At 46.5% G+C, this 24,790-nt stretch overlaps 1 protein-coding gene across 1 annotated transcript in view; it reads right to left on the bottom strand.

The window, feature by feature from the left end:
• The window catches only part of skia (v-ski avian sarcoma viral oncogene homolog a), a 73,059-nt gene extending 49,098 nt beyond the window's left edge, over positions 1-23,961 (bottom strand). The window contains exon 1 of the mRNA XM_068732559.1: positions 22,629-23,961. Within this exon, the coding sequence (XP_068588660.1) occupies positions 22,629-23,534 (906 nt within the window). The 5' untranslated portion in view covers positions 23,535-23,961. The remainder of the gene's footprint in view (positions 1-22,628) is intronic.
• Positions 23,962-24,790: the final 829 nt, after the last annotated feature.

Genomic DNA, 24,790 nt, shown 5'->3' with positions numbered 1-24,790 from the left:
TTGTTTTTTTGCAACCAGATGTGACACGACAGGATGGAGCTATGTACAACAGAATGCTGAATAAGACTTTTTTGGCCGACCTAAATATTCGGATTAACTCTCATGAAGTGAAAGTCTTTAAAGACAAAAAACAAGGTTAATCGTGTTTATCGTCTATTTGACTCTAAATGGACCATAATTTACTAAATGAACATCATGCTGTATTGAAGAAGACTTGAAACTAGAGATTGAGACCATAAACTCATGTTTACAATGTTTACTGAGGTAATAAATACAGAGAGAAGTAGAGTCATTTTCTCATAGACTTCTATAGAAGATGCCCCCTGATGGAAAGAATGCACGTTTAAGGTACCTTAGCCTTGGGCTTCACTTTTCAGACCAGGAGGTTGCCAGCTGTGCAGAACTCTTCTTGGCTCTGGCAGGACAATTTGTTGACAAGTTGCCTGCCTCCCCACCATTCATTGGCTAACTCTTTCCATGGCGGCACCAATATCTGAGCCAAAGCAAACCCCCTGGTGCAGCTCTGCTCCACCACCCCATAATCATGAGGGCGATGTGGATAGAGGTTGCTGCACACAATCTTGGTACCTTACATTAGTAAAACAATTTGACTTCTTAGATGTTATCTCCCATTTATCATTTCTGACACTTTGTTAGGGATGAACTCTTGAAAAGACCATAAAAAAACTGAATGTGATCTTCTTTTTTTTGCATTTTTTCTGCCTCTCACTCTGCATGTTTCTCTTCTACCGCTCTCACTTCCTTGAATGTATCTTCGGTTCACACTCAGCACTGTAACACCATATTGGTACCACCTGCCACCAGGAAAAAGCTGAGAAGGCTTGAAATGTTCAGTCACGCAAACGCACAGCCTAGCACACACCCACACTCTCATATTCACCAACCATAAGCATAAGTGCTGTGCATCCAAACCAGAGCGAGTGGTAAACAACAGCAACCGCTCGCATAACAGTGAGAACAAAACAGCAAAAACAAGAATCCGATTAAAGTAGCGAGCAGGGTGAGGTGGCGCTGGAAAGGAATTGTGCGTACTTTGCAGTTGGTATATAAGCCCTTTCGTGCTGAGGGGCGATTACCTAGTTTGCAGCGCTGGTAAGCTGAAAAGCAGCTTGGAGAGAGTTTTTAAAGACGCAGCAGTGGTGGCAGCCTGTCCTCTCTCCCCCGTGACCAGCATGGGCCGGCCTCGCAAGGCCGCTTAAAAGAAACACATAGAGGTGCAACGCACCAAATTTACACAGTGTTCTGTGAAGTATGTCAGCCCATACAAGTAGGTCCCCCATACGCATGATGGGCCTCCCACAAAAAAGGGCATCAGTTTACATTCTGTAGATGCTGAAGTAGAAGATAGATGGTGTTGTTTCCAACACTGCAGACAGCACCAGTTCACTACTCCAGCGGGGCATGGCCACAGCCGCTGCTCTATTTCTGATGCTGCTGCTGACCTTTGTCTCTTTTTTTCCTCCAGAAAATAAAGACGAGTTCGGACTGGAAATGGTACTGAAGCTGCCACCGACTCCAAGGAGACGAACGAGGTGGTATAGCGTAATTTGAATCAAAAGATTCCAACTTCATGGAGAAGCTCATACACCTCCGCATCCCTGACCAGTCGCTGCACAAACTCTGACAAGCACTCTGACATGTCTATAGAGGTCTTCAACACTACTCCGACATTTCTAATTGAAGCTGCCAATGGATTGCAGTTTGAAAACGTCTTTAAAGTTGATCGTTATATAATTCCAGGTCATTGGTCATTTGTACAGTTTTCATTTGTGGACACCTGTATTTTAATTTGCATGATAATTTCATCTTTAAGATTGTGTAGAACCCTAAAACAACACAGGGCTGAGGGTAGTCATGTTCTTCTCTATATCGCGATCACAGAAAATAGCCCTCTAATAGGTCTATTTATGTTCGTGCGCCATAATAAAATGTGGTGAGGACCAAAGAAACCCGCAGGATTATATAGCACGCCATACTGTATATGCCTTAATAGTCCTTACGTAAGACTCTCAAACAATGGCGTTGCTCGCCCTGCTATCTTTTTGTGTCCCAACCGGAAGAATGGAGAGGAAAGAGAGAGAGAGGAGAGAGAGAGGGAGAGAGAGAGGAGAGAGAGAGAGAGGAGAGAGAGAGAGAGAAAGGGGGGGATTAGTGGGAGGGATAGAGGCAGAGGCCCACATCTGGGTAATTGGGGTTGACAGGCCTTGGATCATCCCCCTCCCGACAACAGAACCTCTGAAAGACGAAGGAAGGGGGGGGGGGGGGGGGGGGCCTTCAAATCAACTTGCAACCACTTGTGTGAATATTTATTTTACATGTTAGCAAGCCAGAAGCCTAGTAAGTGTCTAAGTGAACAACTGCATTGTTTTTTCAGCATTGTGTGTGTGTGTTGTGTGTGTGTGGTGTGTGTGTGTGTGTGTGTGTGTGTGTGTGTGTGTGTGTGTGTGTGTGTGTGTGTGTTGGTGTGTGTGTCTGCACTGGCCCTGCAGGATAGCACGCACAAGCTTGCTTGTCCTCCCACCTGCCCAGTGAAACATAACACGTGGCCGAAGGAGTCACACCCTCTGCTCCGTGCTGGCATGCGTCCAGCAGCAGGTGGCAGGTTAAACTGGACCCTCAAGACTCCTCAGTGATGATGGTTTGGCATCCACCAGGAAACATTTTTCAAATAAGCCTGGCATGCACATTCCCCTTGCTAGGATATTTATTGGTAAGGGAGCAGATACAATAATATTGTGGTTTCTTCTCTAAAAAGATGCTTTCCCGTTTATTCAAAAATTTTGACCCAGATATGTAAATTTAAACTCCTGTCCCGTTGAACAGCATGGAGGCAGACAGTGCAACTGTCTGCATAAAGCCGCTGTGAAATTGTTCAGTTCAGCTCCACTGAGGTAGGCATGCTGGGACCGTGTGTGTGGTGTGTGTGTGTGTGCATGAAAGAGTGTGTTCAAGTGAACTGCGCAGCATGGGCGATGAGGCACACTGTAATGCGGGGGAAAAAGGAGAGAGAGAAAAAGAGAGCAAGAGAAGAATGGATGAGAGAGAGAGAGCGGATGGATGGATGGATGGGAAAGAGGAAGAGAACAGAGAGACGCTCTGGTCAGGCACGCGATGCTTGGCTGGAATCAGGTCAGGCCCACATGAGGCCTTCCTCTCTAACACACTCTCAACAGAAAGGGTTCCATGCAGCAGCAGAGGACACTTCTGCAGGGTTGCACTACATTATGTGGTGCTGTTAAGAACCTTTAAAGGAACAGTCAAACATTTCAGACTAGAGTCAGATAAGATTAGACCAAAGTACATACCAAAATGTGACCACTGAAGTGTTTGCAACCGTTAGCTGCTAGCCGCCGGCTCAGCCGTCACCATGTTGAGAGACGTTTGGAGGCCAAAGGTATGCTCTGAATTCAGAATTAGCACCTTTAATGTCTTGTTAGTTTATAAGCAAGCCAACAATGTTATCTTGGCTTCATATCCAACGTCAATACATTTTGTGTCCAAGAACAGATCGTTAGCATCAAAAGATTCGGAGAAACCAGCCCAGAATATATTCACAAAACCAGGCTCTGTGTTAAGCTATGCTAAACTAATCCCCTCCTCTGACTCAAGCTAAGACAACAAACAAGAGGATTTCCCAAATTCTTGGAGCATAGAGCTGCAACTTGTTATAAACTGTTGTAAACTAATTGATATATTTTTTTATGTACTGATTCAATGGTAAATCTATAGCTAAAATAGTTTAAATTTAAAACAGCCAAGCTGTACATTTGTGATACTGGAACGAACAAATGTTTTTTTCTTTTTTTTTTTCTTAATAAGCCTCTTTTAAATTACTAATGATTTTAACTGATGATTACTGGGGTTTACCTTGTGGTACAGCTTTTATATGATCTGTCTATAAAGTTCCTTTTTGAATCCATGTCTCTAACCAACACTTGATTCAGTGTTGTACAAAGAGCGGTGTCACAACGCCGAGCTCCACAATTCACCTGACTCAAAATTTGCATATTAGCTTTCATACACTACACACACACACACGCACACACACACACACACAGTTGAGCCACAGCCACCATACGTGTTGTACAAAGAACGGTGTCAGTGAGGAGCTCCACAATTCACTTGCCTCAGAATTTGCATATTAGCTATCATACAGTACACACACACACACACACACACACACACACAGTTCAGCCACATCCACCAGCACTGATTTATGGTTCTTTGGACGTCTCTGTTGTGTTGAGAGTTAAATTGAAAAAGCAAATGGAATGTAAATGACTTCATTAGCATTGAAAAGACAAGTTATCCCCAAAGGACAGTGTTTTGGGCCGTCTGCCCCGTCTACACTCAGCAGTCAGTGGAGTAGCTCAGACGTAAGGTGAGGAAATGTGACACTCTCAGTGAGAAGCTAAAAGCAGATGACATCCTGCTCTCACGCACAATCCCTTACACACATATAGACAGTACTACTACTCCAAACATGTTTGAAAGTGGATCCCTACATGCACCTTGGGGCCCCCTACATTGCCACCTCTTGAATTCTGGACGGGCTAATTGTTGGCCCGGTTGCTCTAAAGTCTGACAAAAATGTTGTGCCGACCGCTAACAGATCAGGCTACTGCTTTAATTAAAGCCACTCCCCCCCCCCCCCCCCCCCCCCTTTGCACCTCCATCTCGCTCTTTGACGGACAGTTGACCCCCAGCTCCCATCTCGCCTTACTGGAAACACGAGCCGGCAGCTGGCGGGCTGATCGGCAACCAGAGAGCAGTGAGTGACTTGGACTAGACTTCACAGCATGACGCTATCTGCATGTACAGCCTCTTTTCTGAATCTTCAAGTGCTGCTTTCAAATTTGGCCAAATTTCAGTTACTCACAATGTTTCGCCTTGAATTCTTGAAGAAACTGTTGTTTCTAGTGAAACTTATCTATGCTGTTTTTGTCAGCGGAGTCTTAAGACTTTAAAGAGAGCATAGATAACAGCTTTATTTCCCCATCAGAAAGGTCTGTCTGACGGCACTGTGAAGCTGTGGAAATATTCTATATATATTAGTGCTGGGCAAGTTAACTTGTTATTAATGCACAAATATAAATATATATATATATATATATATATATATATATATATATATATGATGCTGGTACTCCAAACTCCATCTACTGTAGTAATCTCATCATAACAATCCTTTAAAGCTATGTAAATACATTATTAGTTCATTATTAGTCACCATTTCGTCATGCTGAGCTACGAATGTGACAAATAGCTGAAAAAGTCAGCTATCAGCAGGTGGAATTCATCTTGCAATGACTCAATTTATGAGGTCTGACGAATCTAATCGCAGCTGTGAGAAAATGTTGGGCCCACCAGGCACATGACGGACAGACCACCGTGTCTAGTTTTCATTTTTTTTGCCCAGTGGACAAATGTAAATGCAGGTCATCCAATAATCCTTTCTGAGATTTGTCTGGTGCGGCAGTGAAACAACTCCGCCATGTGCGTGTGTGTTCATCTCAGTGTGTGAGTCATGTCAGCACCCAGCACCCAGCAGCAGCGGCGGCGGCGGCGGCGGTGCCCAAGCCCAGCCCACCAGCCAGCCAGCCAGGAAGCAGTCTTGCCCATTTTGATTTAGTCCAAGAAAACTGCATTTGCTTAGCAACCGCATTACCGCTCCAATCACAGCAGCAGCATTTGGGATAATGCAGGGCCAGAGCGCTGTGCTGTGTGGAGGCGGTGCATTAGACTCACAATCTCTGTCACACACACACACACACACACACACACACACACACACACACACACACACACACACACTAGTCTGATGCCTCTCTCACTTAATGCTGCAGCTCTCTCCAAGCATGAAAAGGAAGAGGGAGAGTAGTTTTTTTTTTCACACAAGCCTGCCTTGGCTTAATGCTTGCGCCGCGGCGTAGCCCACTTTGAGAGAGAGAGAGAGAGAGAGAGAGAGAGAGAGAGAGAGAGAGAGACTCTGTCTGGCACCTTGAAACACACACTAAAGTAAATCCATTATCGCTTTCTCCTCCCTCCCTCTCTCTACGCCACAGAGGTGTCTGCCTGTCTGCGGCCCCATCGAGCTAACAGACTGAAATAGACATTTCCGTGGTAGCTGGTGCTGGCTGTGCCCTGTAGCATCGACCCACACACACATACACACCAACACCACACAACCCATTTTAAGCCATCGTCTCTAGGACTTCGGTGCTATTCCTGTAATGAACCGCCGGTCGCTGAACTTCAGGTGAGCCTAATTAACACTCCGAATGGGACTTTGAACAACGCGCCCTGCACGCGTGGCCAGCGGTCGACACTGATGTGCCCCACGCTGTGTGTGTGTGTGTGTGTGTGTGTGTATGGCAGGTCCTGAGGCGTGTATCTGATGCCGCAAAGCTGATACGCGGGTCCCTACAGTGGCTGGCCTCACTTATCAAGAGCAGAAAACAATGCTCATGCGGCTGCCGACTGGGTTTTTACTATCACAGACAAGGCTCAAAGTTCATTAGCACTACTGTATGGAAACACACACGCAGCGCAAATAAAGCCCAGTCTAAGCGGGGTTAATGGAGACGTAGCAGCTTGTAGATTGTATCTGGCTATCTGTTTATGACTGTCAGAGGCGCTGATAGTAATGAGTTTGTTTTATTTCTTTTCTAAATACTAGCCCCGTAAATACTTTGTTTCCGTCTGGGCTTTAAACCGTGTTTGCTGCTGAGAACAATTACCTCATGAATTTCACGAGAGAAAACCACATCTCTGTTACAACGCAAATTTCGGACCAAATCTCAACAGTTATTACTGGATAATCCGGCTTGCAAAGACGAACGTGAGCATTTGCACAGCCATCATGGTTTAGTTCATGAGGAATGAGGGGGGGGGGGGGGGACCCTTTTCAGCTCAAATGGAAAACTTCCTTCCTCTGTTTCTCTCTGGCTTATTCACCAGGTCTTATTTGTAACCTTCAATTCTGGCGGCTCTTCCACTTGGACCCTGCGTGTCTGCAGGCTGCAGATCCAAACCCCCCCCCCCCCCCCTAGCCAGGACACTGCTGTTGGTTTTGTTTTTGCTGCTCGGGGTACATCTTTGTGAGGGCAGAGCACAAAGAGGCCCTTTGGTTCACTGCAGGGTGCTGGGCAGCCTCAAAATCGAGCCGGCTGGCTAGCACACACTGGCGCTTTCCACTCCGGAGCCGGACATTTTGTTCCACTGATGAATTCTGGGAGAGGCTGAGCAAGTGAGAGGCTTCACTCTGGAGCCAAATCACATGCTTTCCAGTGGTGAGGGTCTGAAGTTTGGTTTGACACATACAGGTTTTGGAATGCTGACACTGTAGGCAGAAGCTTCCTTTAGCCAGTATTTTATGATATTCAATATCATCCAACAACTTTGGTCATAGTTTTGTAGTTTCTTCCCATTTATGTCAGTTATGACAACCCTGTGAGTTTAATCATTTAACCATGGGCCTTTGTTTCCTCCAAATAGGTTTGACTAAGTTTGTTTGAAACCTGTCTGCCCATGTTTCTTGGGACATCTGATTAATTCTAAGTAGTCTAGTGACTTCTCATTAGGAATGAGAGTGTGGACAAAGTGTGGACAGAGAGTACCCACCACCTATCAGTAAACAGAGTCCTGTGACTCCTGTGACATGTTGATCTAGGTTTCAAAGAATTACTTCCCGCCTGAAACACATGAACCCGCCTCCTAACCACACTTGGCTGCTGCCTGGTGGGTTTTTCGGAGTAAAGTCACTGCTTGTTTGTAGACTGACATTGGACAAAAACCTTTAGACAATTGGGACTGTTGCGGCAGTGGTGCTGAAGACGCCTCCGCCCTGCTGTCGGAGGCGTCACAGGAAGCTGGTGTGGTGTGGAAACCAGAAGTCTAAGTCGCTGCCTGCCACGGCTCTGCGGTAGAAGTTCACCCCGACTCAATGTGCAGGGTTGTTGTGGCCGACACATTGCTCACCCAGGCTGTACTAAGAAAAAGGGAAGTAGGAGGGATCACAGTGCAGCAGGAGAACATGTGACACCACATGGGTTCGCTTGTTCAGTTGTGTGTATATATGTGCTGTGTTTTCATTTTGAACAAAAAGGCCCGTCTAGGCTTCTGGCTGTTGTCCACTGACAGTCACCCCACACAGGTCACGTGACAAAGGGGGAGGGGCCTTCCATTGGAGTAAGCTCTGGTATCAGCGACCTCTCTGAACCCCAGTGATGATCTGTAGGCCAGGCAAGGAACAACAGGATCCCCCAGTAGAAAACATTTACACAACCACAAAGATGGTCCCCTGCAGAGGTTGATGTTTTCACAAGAGTTAGACCAATACATGGAGGCAACAATGGTTTAGATTTATTTTTAGCACAAAAAAGATTGAATTGAGATTGAAATCATGATTTGACGATCTATTTTCAAAACAGTATTTTTTTTTTAAATGTTATAATAGTTATAATAATCACTAACAAAACACAAAAAAGAAGGTGATCTGTGACAAAATGCCAGAAAAGCAGCACAAATGAGGATTCAATGCGAGTCAAAGCAGTGGGCCGAGAGGAAAGAGACTAGAACTCGTGTCATTTCCTGTCCTCGTCTCCCAGCCAGGTTGGTTTCTCCTCGGCAAAGGGAAGACTAATGGACACATTACCCGCCGGCTTGTCCCTCCGCGGCGATTATGTGGCTGTGAGGTCATCCCTCCACTTCTGCTCCCATACACATCAGGGATCTATCATTTCATTACTGCCGCCGGGCAGGAGGAGGAGAAATGACTGAGGCATCCGTCCGTCCATCCGTCTTCTCATTCACTACAATCTATGAAAATAAATGGCGACTTGTCCTACCAACCGTCACTGTGAGCCACATCTCAATCCAAACTCTTCTCCTGTGTGCTCCTGAGCTGGTGGAATGAGTTACCAAACTCGGTCTGAAAAAATCTCTTATAGACCTGCTTCTTCCAAAAGTACATGCTCACCTAGTATGTTCTTTCACTCTCTCCATCCTTCTCTAGCTCTTCTCTAGCTCTCAAAAAATATCATTTTCTAGGCACTTATATGTTACGTCATGCCCCTGAAGTACATGGAAGTGAGTGTTAATGCAATTATTATTGAAGAATCCTCCTTGATCCTCTGTGGCTTGGATTGTAAGTCGCTTTGGACAAAGACGTCGGCCAAATGAATAGATCCTGGAAGCATCAAAAAAGACCCATAGAATCTCACTGAGGTACCTGGAACTCCCTTATAGACCCATGGATCAAGGACCCTTATCCACCTATTGAGAACTGTGCTGTGGGTGACTGTGTATTAAGACGGAAAGTAGCTTGTGTGACAACATTGATGTTCCACAATGTAAGTGTTTAAAGACGGTAGCTAATAATTGGGATACTGACGGGTGAGATCTCCTCATTGGACCTTTCGCCTTAATTTTCAAGGTTTAGAATAAGAATCTGATCTTGCTGTTGTAAGTGGTTCTGAGTAAAAGCCCTTCTTACATGCATACAGTGTGTCACACCAGGTGTGTGTGTGTGTGTGTGTGTGTGTGTGTGTGTGTGTGTGTGTGTGTGTGTGTGTGTGTGTGTGTGCGTGCGTAAGAGAAAGTACACGGGTGCCTGTGCATTCTCGGCCGTGGGTGAGTGTCTGCAGGACCAGAGATGTATTGATTGCTGCAGGAAGTGGAATCTGATGTTTCACAGCACTTCCCGAGCTGAATGGGTTCATCACCGACGGTGAAAGTAGTTGAAGGTGGGGGTCTGGCAGGATGGAGGAATGGGTATGACACAGGGAAAGTAACCAGTTCAAGGAAACATGGAGGAGTGAGGGAGAGAAATAACACCTCTGGCTCTGTCCTTGGACCGAGACTAAACACTGCCTCCCGTCTCGGCCTCCTCTCAGAACAAACACCGACTCTGCTCTGTGGAAAATTGAGCAAAACCCTCAACGCTCTCCTCTGTCTGAGGCCCGGTGTCTTGTATCACGATATGTCCCGATAGTGTCCACATCTAGATAAGAGGGACCGCCGTGCACACCTCAACCTGGCTTTAAAACGGGAAATGCATCTGGGCCAACCACTTGTGATCGGATCTTACATCCGTGCTCACATTTGATTATATCTATGAGAAATGAAACCACTTCAAGGGAGAAAAAAATAAATAAGTAACTACAATAAGTATTTACAGTTGGCCATGCTGCACGAGAGAATGTGGCAGGTAGTCTTTACCTCAACTAGATTCTGATCTTCATAACCACATCTCAGATTTTTTGCAGCATGCCATATACGCTCATCAACTGTGCTTTGCAGATCTTTACCCTTTTCTACCTTAAATTTCTTTTAAACCCGGTAGCGAGATGACAAAGCATCACAGAAGGTGGAAGCATCGCACGGGGGAAAGGGGCAAAAATGAGAGCGTTCACTGACGATCGAAGCTGGAGACAATAAATACCTGAGACTACTTCAGTGTGACCTTTCCCACTAAAGACAAAAGCCAGATGTTAGTGTGGACTTTTGTCCAGTGGGGAAGGGTTTTTGTTGTGTTAGGGCTCTAATCCAATGATTTAGATTTTTGTTTTTGCATGATGTTTATGATCGAGAAATTGTGTCATTAAAATGTGCACAAAAACGTTATTTTCAGTCTAATGTAATAGCTGGATACAGTAGCTGTCTGAGTCAGGACAGAGCTGTAAACTGTGATTAGAAAGAGATTAATTAGTGGACTAACATGTCTGCATGTGTGTTCATTCTACTTAGAAACATCTGATGGTGGCAGTCCATAGTTATGGATGGAATAACCTGCATTTTATGGATATGCAAGTGGTGCTATTATGTTTTTTTTTCTCAACGGCTCTGCCCATGATATTGTCCTATAAATCCTGGAAAAAGATGAGTAAAGTTGAAAAACGTTTTTTTTTGCCATATTGTAAACGCCGAGGACGTCCTTCATGCACCAATACAAAGCAAGTCAGTATGGTTTCACACTCGCTCAAAGAAAGACACAAAGAGAGACCAGGTGTAACTCTCTCAGTAAAAACAACCATGTGGGTATTAATGATAGATGTAGATAATAGACCGATATTAGAGATATCTGATGGTGTCCACCCAGTTACGAGAAAGCTGGAGGCAGCCTTGGTCCCAGAATGTGGCAGACATGCATTGGCGTTGTGATAACGCTGGTGAGAAAAGTGTGACAGCTCAGCAAACCACAAGTGCTGTCACACACACACACACACACACACACACACACACACACACACACACACACACACACACACAGAGGCACACCCGGAGCAGACATATATAAATGGCAGTGGGCTTTATATAAACAGATGTCCTACTGCTCAAGATAGCCTTGGCAGTGTTCCTCTGAAGGAAGGCAATGAGAATAATGTCTTTGTGCTCGCTGTGGGTCAGAGGCTGTTACACACACCACACATTACTTTGTCTTAGAGATCTACAATTACATTAATTATAAGCCAAGGACTTCAAGAGGTCCATTGTCTGCTCTGTAGGAGATTGCATGTGCATGTGTGTGTGTGTGTGTGTGTGTGTGTGTGTGTGTGTGTGTGTGTGTGTGTAGACAGAGGATGCTTGTAAAGCTGTGTGTGTGTGTGTGTGTGTGTGTGTGTGTGTGTGTGTGTGTGTGTGTGTAGACAGAGGATGCTTGTAAAGCTGTGTGTGTGTGTGTGTGTGTGTGTGTGTGTGTGTGTGTGTGTGTGTGTGTGTGCAGAAATTTGTTTAGATATCTGCGTCTGCACGTGTGTGTGTGCTTTCCAATAAGAAATGAATAGTGTGGGTGGCGTGGGGGAGGGGCGTGGGATGTGGAATCAATGGGTTGACTTGAAGGGGGGGGGGGGTTAAAGCAGAGGCGCGAGTCTGGGCCTGGTGGAGGCTTCCTGAACCTGAGAAGCAGGCAGTGCCAGGAGGAGGAGGGCTCTCCTTTCAGCATATTGTTTTATTTAGCGTCTGCATGGCCGCTTCATTTGCCAGAGTGCGGGCTGGGAAGGATTAATTCAAGAGATTGGTGACTTGCGAGGGGAGGAATGGTTTCGGCCCGTCTGGAGGAAGGATGTTAACCACACCGTAAGCCTGTTTTTGCAACGCTTTGTTCCAGAGGAGTAAACTGAGTCTCCTGAGGCTGGCCCCTTCACTGCCTCAACCAACACACACCTTCCGTCTCGACTTCCTGACAGGCTGCAGCTCACATACTTTGTTTCTGTGTCTGCCCAGGCAGCCTAAATGAGATCCTTCTAGTTCTGCTTTCCCCCAGCTGGGTTCAACCCTGCTCTCCAGTCTGCACTCACTGACTGGAACCCGCCTAAACCTGTCCATCACTGACTGGTTTCACTTCAAACTTGGTGATCTCACTCTCCAAACGTCTCGAGTGTTGCTCTGCTCCAACACGACATCCACTTTCAGTTGTGTCTCTCTCTTGTGGCACAGCTGGCCTCACAGCCCTTCTTATAAGAACTGTTGTGATAAACAGAGAGGGGTTATAATGGCCAGTCAAAGTTCAGGACAAAGTTGCTTTGCTGGAACAATGGGGCAACTTGGTCCACTCCCTGATTAATCCAGTTTAAGATTAACCCACACTGCCTGAACAGAGAGCGGCTAGACATTGACTATGAGTCAGAGCAGACAAAACAAAAGTAAAGATCAGAGGTGTTTGTACTGCCAAGAAGATACACCTTTTCTGAGAAAAGAGGTGCGCACGTCAGCGCTGAATCTAAGGCATCTATAGCTGTTAAACCTAAATAATCCCTGCAAAGGAAAAAGGAAAAGGCCCTGATGTTCTTAATCCTCAAAGAGTTTTATACCTTGCTGGTATAAAAATACCTCAGGGGTGCAGTGAGGGAGAATTAAAAAATCTAAATGAAATAAAAAAATGCCTTTTTAACCCTTTCAGATCACATCCCCAAACATATTATGCACCTAAATAACAATATATGCAAAAAACTATTTTTAACAAAAAATGTCATTCCTTTCTACTGTAAACACAAACAATGGTGTGTACTTACATAAGCCAACCAATGTGAATAATATCATATCCATCCATCAATCAATCTGAAACTTGGGAAGGGCGTGTGGAGCCACAGTCCTCTGTAGCTCCATATCCTGCTACATTCTAAGCCCGCCCACTTTTTAACGGTCCAATCAAATGCAAAGGATTTGATTTAAAATCTCTCTTGTACACGGCTCAAATATTCGGTTTCACTGTAGAAAACGTACAGTAGGTATTCTAATTGTTTGGCCCACCACCAACGGCGGATGAGCTCAATAAATGTTCATATCAATACGTTTTAGAGCCGCAAAAGTGTCTGTTATGTGACTGACGGTTATTACCAATAGAGATTGTTGATGACGAAAACGTGGGCTACCTCACCTCTTTGTTTGTTTGTGGCGGACAGCAGCACCCGCGTCGCTTCCAGGAGAGATGAGCAAACAGACGCAAGAGGGAGGATGGAGGAGGGGGAGGCCAACAATGAGCACTGGTCCATGACTCAGGCGCTTTGGGAGCACTGATCATCCAACAGTGGAGGGGGTGGGGGGTTATCACCTCTATCCGTCCCACAATCACAGATCCACAGCTGATACCCACCACAAAAGAGGTGACAATGGGTAGCCGGCATACACCGCCCCCCCCCCCACCCCACCCCGTACTCTCACAAGAATACCTCACAGAGCTCCTGGGAGCTGCCCTTCCACATGGCTGAGGCCAAGCCAGTGTGACCCCCCCCCACACACACACACACAGACACACACATCCCCCTTGCCGACTCAATGCAAACAACAAAAAAGAAACACAACAAAGAGGGTCGCCCAGGACCGGCCTGCCTTCACAACAACAGAAAATACACCTCTAGCCTTTTCAGGCACTTCTCAATGTCCGCCTTTGGACTGGCCGCCACATGCTTGTTCAGAGAGCTGACGCACTGTTACTTCAAAAGGTGGTGGAGTGTTTAATCCCCTCTCGGGACAACATTTGAGCTCAGAACGAAAAGCTGAAAGCTCTGTACTCTGTAGGGTTTGCGCTAAAGGAACTTCAGTGGCGCTGGAGACACACAGTGAAACAAACCTGCATCTTCTTAGTAAGGAAAAATAGATACAGAGCGGCTGGGACTGCACTACATACTGTGGGGACACACAAAAGAAGTCAAAGCAGATGTGCAGTGTAAACATGAAACACTGAATTTCCTTGGTTTTTGCCCGGTACCATGACGATAAAGATAAGCCAGATGGTAAAAAAACTGAAGGCCAATGTTGGCTGAGGTTAATCCTCTTCTTTTTAGCCTTGTGCATTATGCACTACAGACCTGTGAATTGGAGTACAATAAGAATGTGTATAGAAATGAAGCTTTGCTGCTGTGCCTCTTTAAAATAAAAACCCTATCTCTCACTACCATCAGCAACACGGCCACTTGACAGAGATTTTGCAAACCTGCTGAGTTGACTTGTCAGCTCTCTCCTTGGAGGAATCGTGGCAGTTCAATCAGAAATCAGATTAGCACAGTGTATTATTAGCTTATAAATCTCCCCGCGTCTGCCTTCTCTGTCTCTACCTGTCCTTCCTAAACTTAGACACGATTAAAGTGAAGCCGTTTGGAGAAAACCGGCCACCCGTCAGCTGTTGTCCCAACAGCATGAGATGGACCACTGGCTTCTGACACGACACTATGGGAGGATATTCTAGGCCCTGTGCTGTTATCCACTGCTAGTGCAGCAGACAAGTCTGTGTGTGTGTGTGTGTGTGTGTGTGTGTGTGTGTGTGTGTGTGTGTGTGTGTGTGTGTGTGTGTGTGTGTGTGTGTATGTGTATGTGCATTCACGTGATTCTGTCTGCTTCTGTATTCATTATAAGACTAAGCAGGCATTGCGGGGGTGGAATCTGGGTGCTGTGTGGATGTCTGTGCTCATGCATGTGTGTAGTTTGTAGTGTGTGTGTGTGTGTGTGTGTGTGTGTGTGTGTGTGTGTGTGTGTGTGTGTGTGTGTGTGTGTGTGTGTTGTTGGGGGTGAGGGGAAGCATCACTGTGGGAGACAGGCAGATGGGGATGGAAATGAGTAGGCAGTGAGCTCATGCTAATCTTCTCCTACAGCTCCTACAGCTGATCCAAGCACAGAACAAGCACACACACACACACACACACACACACACACACACACACACACACACACACACACACACACACTGTTAAACTCAACCAGCCCCATGCGCAATCGCACACCAAATGAGGCAGAGGATGCCTTTGCTATTCAAATGTTTCCATATTTTCATATTTTGTGCAAGCCCAAAATCCTTCAACGAAAACTGAAACGCTTCTGGGTGCACCTCTCGTCACGCAAACATTTGTTTCCTTACATAGCAGTGGCACCGGATGTTAATTTGTTGGATGATAATGTGAGTGTGTGTGTGTGTGTGTGTGTGTGTGTGTGTGTGTGTGTGTGTGTGTGTGTGTGTGCATGAGTCTAGCTGCCTTCGTCAGACAGCCATCTGTCCCGTGGGAGTTGCTCAGCAGCACGCAATTGGCCGACTGCACTTCAAGCGAGGTGAGGGGTGAGGTGGGTCACCTCTTTATTTGGGGAGGGAAAGGTCGCGTGGTGCTGGCTGCTCCTCCAAACATATGGGTGCACAGGGGGAACATGGATGGGGGGTGGGGCAACTCCATAGGCCACCGCTGCCGTCATATACAAAGGGCGCTCCTGCGCTGACGCAGCACAAAGTAAAACCCCCACCCGACAATTCCATGTCAAATGAAAGCTGCCCCAGCAGTGTTTTCCAATTTGAAACCCACAATCAACCGGCCCTGCTGTTCATCCACAAACACTTACATGTCCTTTTAATGATGACATGTCTGGGGCTGAAAGTGCTGATGGCAGATTAAGAAAAAACACAGCAAGGTGATAGGATGACCGGTACTTTCATCCTGTATCAGATGTGATGCTTCTCAAGCATCACCACAGTCCGATGCTGTATCTTTTCAAAACGTATCATAGACCGTGGGGAAAAAATGACACTTTTGGCACCGTGATAATGTGCAATACAAGCCTCCGTGTCAAGACAAACAGATAGCATAACTGTTCTCAGATAAGACGCGGATGTTTATCATGTGAGCAATTCATGTGGAGGAATCGCCCCATCCAGATCCTCACTGTCAACTCAACAACAGTTGGGGCTTGCAGGTGAGAAGACATGGTTAGGGGTTTAACTCCTAACCTAGTATTCAGTAGCATCTCAATGACAGTACTGTAATGTGTAGATGGTGTAATGATAGAAGTTCCCTGCTGTTTAAACTGCACTTAACAAGATTGTTTTTCAATTTTTCAACCTTTTCACCTGCAAATCGCTCTCTGGTAAACTTCACAGTTTAGCCTCACTGGTAAAGTCTGCATGTAGCTTGAAGCTTTCTGCCACTTGGCAGACACTAAAATGCTAATTCAGTGTGATGCTGGCCCTACATCTGAGCCCCGCTGATGCATCCCCGGCACAGGAGCCTCGGGGCAGGTAAGGAGGCGAAAGGTTGGAGGATGGTGCTCGGGGATGTGTAGTTAAGACAATAACTGGGCTTACAGTGCCATGTGTCGATGAATATTTCAAAGACACTCTCATTAAATAAACATGCGGAACCTCACCGCCTACGGGAACCCTACCATCAATATTGAATGCCCACCAAAAACTTGACACAGTGTCGTTCACAAGCCAGCGGTCAGGTCAGACAGCGGATTGCAGCATCTGAGTGAGAGCTTCTTTTCCACGCAACACCTGGAGGAGGTCACCGGGTTCTCTCTTCCGTGCCATTTCTCACAATCACTCCACTTAGACATGCTCGAGGTCCTTCGGAGACTCAAGAATAGCCACTGCAAGCTGAGTGTGCTTGTTAGTTTGCCGCTTTATCAGGAGGCTATGAATATTGTGAGAGGGGGTTTCACCGAGTGGGAGGAAGTACACTTCATTTCCACGCATGCTCTTGGCTCCTCAAACGCATTTGCTCTGAGCTTTGCATGCCTGACTGTCCCAGACAGCTTGCATGCATGGTTTTCTACAACGGCTACATGGATTACTTGGAACCTGTTTTCCCCTTCTGTCTTCTCTGAATGGACAGGCGGGTAGGTGGGAGGTAGCCCAATAGCCCAAGAGAGCCTGGTTTTTCCTGCCCCTGGTCTCCTCCTCCGCACAAAGACCGAGCAGCCAGTCCTTCATGAAGTACTTGGCCAGTCGCTCCGTCCATGTGTCACATGAAGACGCTGCTGATGGATGTGGAAGCCAGTGGGCCAGGGATGAGAGCGCAGCAGAGAGGGGGGGGGGGGGGGGGGGGGGGGGGGGGGGGGGGGGGGGGGGGGGGGGGGTGCAGACAATGGCTTGAACTTCTCCTTTCTTTTCTTGTTCTCCTCAGTCACTGTCTCCTCCTGAATGAGACTTGTGCTATTCGCCACAGATAGCTGTAATGTTGAGGCTTTTGAACTCAAGCTGACTTTATCCTCTGAAATACAGCATGACAGATTTTTACACCTTTAATATTAGAATCGGGGGGTCAGACTGGGGGCTAGGTAGTGTTTGAAAAATGTTATATGATAGCTGAGACGTGGTACCGATATTATTGATTCCTTTCTTTCAGAAATTCAAACATTTTTCTAGAAAATATATTTCAAAGGTAGCAAAAATGACAAAATATTGTCTAAACATAAGCAGCTGTGTAAAAAGTCTAAAACCTGGAACATTTATAATATAATTAGGAGGCAAAGAATAAGCAAACAAAATATCTAATTGTATCTTCAATTCAATGCCAATTTTTGGTGGTTGACAGTCAATACCCCATGCTGCAGGTACATTTTGGTCAGTCACAAAGGTTCAACACCAAGCCCTAATTACGGGTCCTATTAAAAAGCCATGAAGCTCTTTGCTTGGTTTAGAAAGTCTTGCCTCATTGGTTTTAATAGGGGGTGTTTGAATGCTAAGCTAAAGCTAAGCTGTATGAATGCACGCTTACTTTTCTGGAAAATAATTTAGTTTATTGTTGTTTTTCTTCAAGCAATATCGTCAGTAGGGGAATTAAATATCTCCCAACCCTATTCTAACCCTGCTCCTGGTGCTGGCTGGTGCGTCAATGACGTCATACACAGCAGGGAAATAACAAAAAAATGGAAAGGCCAGTGCAATGGAAAAGAGTCTATTGCGTATTTTGAGCAGGTTTTCCCTGTGTTTAAAAAATCTGCATATATGCGCTAGTTTGGGAGGAAAAGGAGTATTACTTATGCGTGCTGTAGTGCTCTCCTGTCTATGGCTGTGGTGACACATCAGAATCACCGCTCAGACCTTTCACCTCTCCGCACAATTGTTCCTCAAAGTTTTTGTCGAGGAGCCCCAGAGCAAAGTCAATCTTCACTGAGCGTTTCAGCCAAATAAGTGTAGTTTTAGCACTTTCCTGTATATGGGAAGACACATTTAAAAGGCTATGGAAAAGCCCATGCTTATGTGGAAAGTAATTAACAACAGTTTCAGCACACAAACTTATAACGACAAATTGGCATTTGCATAGCATTCAGGCTAAGAGCAATTACAGTCAAAATCCTAAAACGGGTGTTTTTCTTTTTTCTCAGAATGCTAGCCAGCGATCTCCACTGAGGAGACACTCTGTGTTGGTCTGTCAGTCTGCTTCAATGAAGCTCGACAAGTGATGGAGTTTTCAATCCCACTTGACGTAAAGACACTTGAATGTCTATTTGCCATTGATCTCTCTGAGCCTCAGTCATGCCTCACAGTATGGACTGACTGTCCTCCATCAGAAACCCAGACTGGCATCCTGACCAGGCAACAGAACTCATTACACAGGCCTGATTGAATTGGTGGCTTCCTCCTTTTCAAAGCACAGAGGGCAAATTCTAAATCAAACTATTTGTCAGGCAAAACAGAGAACCACCAAAAAGAAAATCCAGCATTGAAACACATGCGCACGCAATCAGGATAAATTGCAGCACACTTTTTCAACCGTCGCATTTTGCCAAACACCCGTGAAGAGAGAATGGAAATATTCCCCCAGCAGCCATTGAAATGCACAGCTACCAGCTGTTGTCCTGTCCACCGCGTGGACATGGCTGGCTGTCAGCAGGCTGAGCCAACACTGCGCCTTGCATATCAAACAGGACATGGGCCTATATCCCCTTGGGGAGTTCACTTCCTCTGGGCCCCCACCACCACCACTGCCCCACCTCCCTCCTGAAACAAGCGGCCCCTTCAGCTGGAGGCCAGATATCCCAAGCAGCAGTGGAGGCTTCTCAGGGGTGGGGGTGGGGGGTTAGGTAAGTAAAAGGGGAAGTTTTAGCTCCTGCACATTAGAGAATGGCAGACAGATATTGAAGTGCAATGCTTTAGAGCCAAATACCAAAACCACACAAATTACTAAAGTTTTCACTTTTTGCCATGTTCAGGGCTAAATCGTTCCGTGCAACAGAACACTAGTCTGCTTCAGTTTCAGCTTTTACTGCAATGAACCACAGGTTAAAGCGTGCAAACAGCCTGCAGGGTACAGTAACATAATGGAGCGTAAGCACGGAATTGTTCTGGCTGATTCTTAATAGACCTCAAATCACTTCCCACCTCTTCAGAATCAGAACGTATCCTTGGATTAAGATTAACAATCTGGATTCCCCTGAATGTTTTATTCAAGCCAAGTAAAGAGTGTTTCTACAACAGTTAAACCTCCTCACCTCTCTGAAGGAGTGGCAGGTCAGGAATGATTTATAGACTGACTGCCCGTCTGCCTCTAATGAATGAGCCTTCACCTGTAAACAACATGTTGTGCCCAATTCAATGACTTCAAGAAAGAAAATACACTTTATTTCCAAAAGTGACGGAGCTGTTGAAACTGAACAGGATGTGCACCAAAAGGTTGGACATAAACTGGCTGGGTTTGAAGTGAGCATGAGCTCCCCCTATTCTCGTCTTCATATCTGCCTCAAACAGACGGATCGTGTAGAAATCACATCATCTTGAGGGCAAATTATAAAGTTAGCAACACACTAAATCTGCAGCCGCAACCCTTATCTAAACATCCTGATGCGGAAAGCCACTGATTATGTGTGCCACCCACATGTGGACCAGCCAGAAACCAAAAGACTTGCAGCCAAGGGCTGGCAAGAGCAGCTGGGAGAAGTGTTCCACACCCAGCACATCAACTCATTTAAAGTGAAACAATTCAATAGTCCGCTGCATTGGCTCGCTGCTGTTTACACTCTGGCTTACATCCTCTCAGATAAGAACAGAGAGTGAACTTTTACTGCTCATTCACACTCCTTCCACAAAATGCAGGCATGTTGCAAAAAGCGAACAGTGGCTTTTGCTCTAGCGCTCTATGATTCAGCACGTCTCAGAAGGAAGCTCTCAGAAGAGCATCTGCAAGCAAGGAAGTGTGACAATATCACTTCCTGTGTCTGTCTGCATGCGAGACTGCTGCGAGCCCTTTTGAAACACCCTCATTAATATTCACAGAGCTGCCCGGTTACTCCGCTGACGGCACACAGATGATGGCATTTTCTCGTGTGCTGAACGGTAGAAGGCGGCACGACACAGTCTAGCACTCTGCCTCACATCCTCCAAGAACCTTTTCAAAGTGCCTCGGCTGTGCTGAAATGTGCTGACAAAGGGGAGCTCTGTTGCCATAAGTTAAGCAATATTCCTCAACTCCCACCCAGCATGTATTCCCTCATTAGCGTTTCTTGAAACAAGGTACTTGTGGGGGAAAAAAAAGGAGGAGTCAAATTAAAAAGCCGGGTAGAGGCTCAAATGAGCCTTGGGCTTAACACTTGGGTGCCCCGTCGGCACTTATAAAAATAGAAGAGGCCCCTGGAAGTGGGGGTGCTTGAGGTGTGCCCACTTGAGTCTGAATGGAAGTGTGTGCCAAGAGTGGGTATTCACCATGCATGGCAGGACTTCGGCACTCTTCGGGACTTCAATGGTCTCCCCGATTTCTCTTTCTTTGGCAGATTCCTCTGAGAGAAGCCTCAGTGGAGAACTGGATGGGAGCTCCATGTCAACACTTTTGCTTCGGCTTTCTGCGCCTCATCAACAAGTCCGCTGCCCAGAGGTCCACTCTGGTTTCAGTCGGACTGGAGCGGAAAGTAGGTAAGAGGGGGAGGATGAGTGCGTGGGTGCGTGTATGTCAGAGGTGGGTGGCTGGCCTCGGGTAGGTGGATGTTTGGGGGGGGGGGGGGGGAATCTGATGTTTGCTGAATGCTCTCCTTTGTTGCGATTATATTATGTTTCCACCACAATACTTCTAAACCCTGCTCCATCAACTCCATTCATGTGTAACAGCTCATGCAAATGGCTGCACTGGCCTTTTTTTCTAGGGGGGGTGTGAGGGGGGGTCCTTTTATCAGTCTACCACCCAGCTACTCTCTCTACAACCTCCTGCCTGGTCTGCACACCAAAGAACATATTATAATCCCCTCATACAGTCTGACAAAGCTGGAGGACCAGACTCAGCTGTCTAAAAGTACTTCACTTGGTCATAAGTCTTGTATCTGATCACAGAAACCACAGGAAACATACAGAGCCAACACCTGGCTGCATGGATGCTCCGATTCTCATTATTCCAACGTGCTACAACTGTGTTACGCAAGAAGACAATGTGGACACGACCACTGATAGCAGCGCTGATTAAACCCACAGGAAGCCAGGCACGTGACAGACAGACGAACGGTACATTTAATGTGACACATGAGGCTTCACACACACACACGCAATGAAAGAACAAGCAGAAATGTAGACTAAGAAAGAGATACCCCTTCCTCAGGGTGTGTGTGTGTGTGAGTCTGTGAGAGACAGAGAGAGAGAGAGAGAGAGAGAAAGAGAGAGAGAGAGAGAGAGAGAGAGAGAGAGAGAGAGAGAGAAACAGTAGAATGAAATACCATTTAATCTGGAGGAAAGATTTATTTCCTCACATCTGAAGTCATGTTTAATTTAAGCGCACACATACATACACACCCTAACTGTTGTTTACTGTTTCCCATTGAGCCATTTGTTGGTAAATGAGATTGTATTTACAGTACGGGCCAATAAAAGTGAGCCTGAGAGGTGTTTCACGGGCAAATAATGGCTTTATTGCCACCAGAGGCGTTTTGTTGTCATTGCTGGATGAGGTCCAATTAGTAACAATATGTCAAATATGAGCCAATACTGAGTAGTTGAGAATACAGAACTCATAATACAGATCCATATTATAAGGTTGAGCCCCCGATTCATTTATTTATTTACTTTTTACCTGAGGAAATATTTCGATGGAGGGGGTTGGACAGGAAACCCTCTCAAAGAACCAATCTAGCACTCACTTGAGTCGGGACAGTTTCTAGTGTTGTGCAGAGAACTTTTGACGGGGCCCCTCCGAATTATAAGGCCCATTAGGTCCCATCGAGGGAGGGACACGACAAGCAAGTTCAGAACAAGCTCTGCGCTGTTAGAGGGAGGTGCAACAAAAAAAAAAAGCTGAGCCGGAAAATAAGAGAAGAAATAAATAAATAACACTGAAGATGAGTTCCGATGCATGAACTGGATATTGACAATGGGGAATAAAGACAAAGCAAAATAAATCAAAGCTCCGTGGTGAGCAGGACCGACTCACCCTGGACGATGCTTTCCTCTTGTACTTGTTGGCGAAGTCGAATTTCTCCTTGATCTCGTCCAGGAGCTGCTCCAGACGAGCCTTCTCCTCTTTCCCCGAGTAATCCTGGCCCAAGAGGATGTACGCCCTCCAGTTGGCCGAGTCGAAGCCCCAGTGGCAAGTCCTGTTCTCCTGTGCCTTGTGACTGTGCACCACGAACTTGTGGGTCGGGTACATGAGTCTGCAGTCCATGCACTGGATGCACGCTGCGTTGGGGCTGCTGTAAAGCTCCGGCACGAACAAGCCCTTGCACTTGCCGAAACACTCGTGGTAGACTTTGAAGCTCCTCTCGGTGAGCTCCAGCTCCAGCGAGCCTCCACTCAGCTCCTTCTTGCAGCGCGGCGGGTAGGCGCCTCCGTAGATCAGGGCGTTGCAGAGCCGCTCCGCGTCCGTCTTGGTGATGAGGCCGCAGGACGGCGCCGAGAAGGGCAGGATCCCCATGACTTTGAGGATCTCCAGCTGGTCCGCCGTGCACCGCGAGCAGTAGATGTGCAGGTCGTCGCACACCGAGTTGATCTGCTGCAGGGAGAAGTCCCGCAGCACCGTGTTGAGGATCTGCGGCAGGCACAGTCGCTTCTCCCCGCCGACCACGAAGCACGAGATGGTCTCGCCCTCCAGCACCGTCTCGCACCTCTCCGTGGAGCGGTCCGACGGGATGAACAGCGGGCCCGGCATCACCGGGGGTGGCAGATGCTGCAGGACCGGCTCGGGCTCCTTACCCTCCTTCTTGAAGAGGAGCTCATGTTGCCACCGGGCAGAGAAAGCCGCCGGTCCGCCAAGAGAGCTCATAGAGCTGATGTGAAACTGCTTGAGAGTTTGTTGCAGTCCCGGGTGAGGCTGGAAGCTCTGCCGATTTACAGTCTCCATGTTTTTCCTTCAACTTTAGAAGCGTAAATCCTTCTGGTCGTCGACTGGGAATCACGACTATCTATCCGTTTCTGAACCTGGTAAATCCACGGTGTCCGAGAACTGACCAAAATTGCGAAGCGCTTCATCAAACATCCAGTAAAAAGTCCCAGAAGGCGAGTTTTCGGTTTTATTCCCGTGACTACAGAGTGAACACCGGCCAGTCGCTCCCTGCAGCGGGTCGCCGACTGTCCATATCTGAAAAAACGTCTCTCCAAACTCCAGAGAAGCGAAAAGTTCCGTTTGTCGAATTCCAAAAAGAAGTGGGCGAAAATTATAACAAAAGCGGGAGTTGTGAGTCGATACAGCTCGATAAAACAATCCTTATTTGAGGCTCTTTCCGCTGTCGAGGAGGACTGTTGCAATCCACTCCGTCTGCCCCCGCAGTTCACTCTGACTGTGTGGAGAGGAGAAGTCTGAGAGCCAGCCTGCTCGCGCTCTCTCTCTCTCTCTCTCTCTCTCTCTCTCTCTCTCACTCTCTCCCTCTCTCTCTGTTCCCCAGTCTATGGCTCTCTCTCTCCCTCTCCCTCGCGCTCCGTCTAGGTCTCTCTCTCTCTCTCTCTCTCGGGCTCTCTCTCACGCGCCCCCCCCCCTCCCTCTGTGTTTGTGTGTCTGGCTCAGTCATTGAATCCCAGCCAAGAATGTGAGTGACTCTGCAGGCAGGCTGGGCTCTTCCAGGAACAAGCCGTCACCCCCCCGCTGCCCTGCAGAGAGCAGAGAAGAAGAGATAGAAGTGGAGGGAGAGGGAGGAAAACTAATGCTGCGTTCATGTCATATGGGGAAAAGTCCACTTTCATGTACTTGTTCTTTACTTAACAATCTACATTTGATGCTACTTTATTCTACTAGACATATTGCAGACATACTTTTACTCTGGGCTACTACATTTATTTGACAGCTATACTTGGTAGATTAAAAGTTTACATACAACCAAGCTGTTACATCTGATTCACACGTCAAGGCATCTGTAATAATAACACATTAGGCTACTATTACATATATAATAGCTATTACAATAGCTAAAAGAGACCATTCTGCCAAATGAGTATATTTAGGCTACTTTTGATAGGCTACTTAAGTATATTTCTATAGTATTCTTAATCCAAGCTCTGAATGAAGTGATTTAATTGGCTGGAATGGAGAAGATATTATTTTTACTAATAGACCTACTTCTTAAATATACTAATCTTGCTAATACTTCCCCTTTTACATTTTGA

The sequence above is a fragment of the Cebidichthys violaceus genome, unplaced genomic scaffold, assembly GCF_023349555.1.
Source record: "Cebidichthys violaceus isolate CVI_PGR_0920_01 unplaced genomic scaffold, fCebVio1.0.p SCAF_6, whole genome shotgun sequence".
Lineage (NCBI taxonomy): Eukaryota > Metazoa > Chordata > Actinopteri > Perciformes > Stichaeidae > Cebidichthys > Cebidichthys violaceus.
This window is presented reverse-complemented; position numbering and strand designations above follow the sequence as displayed.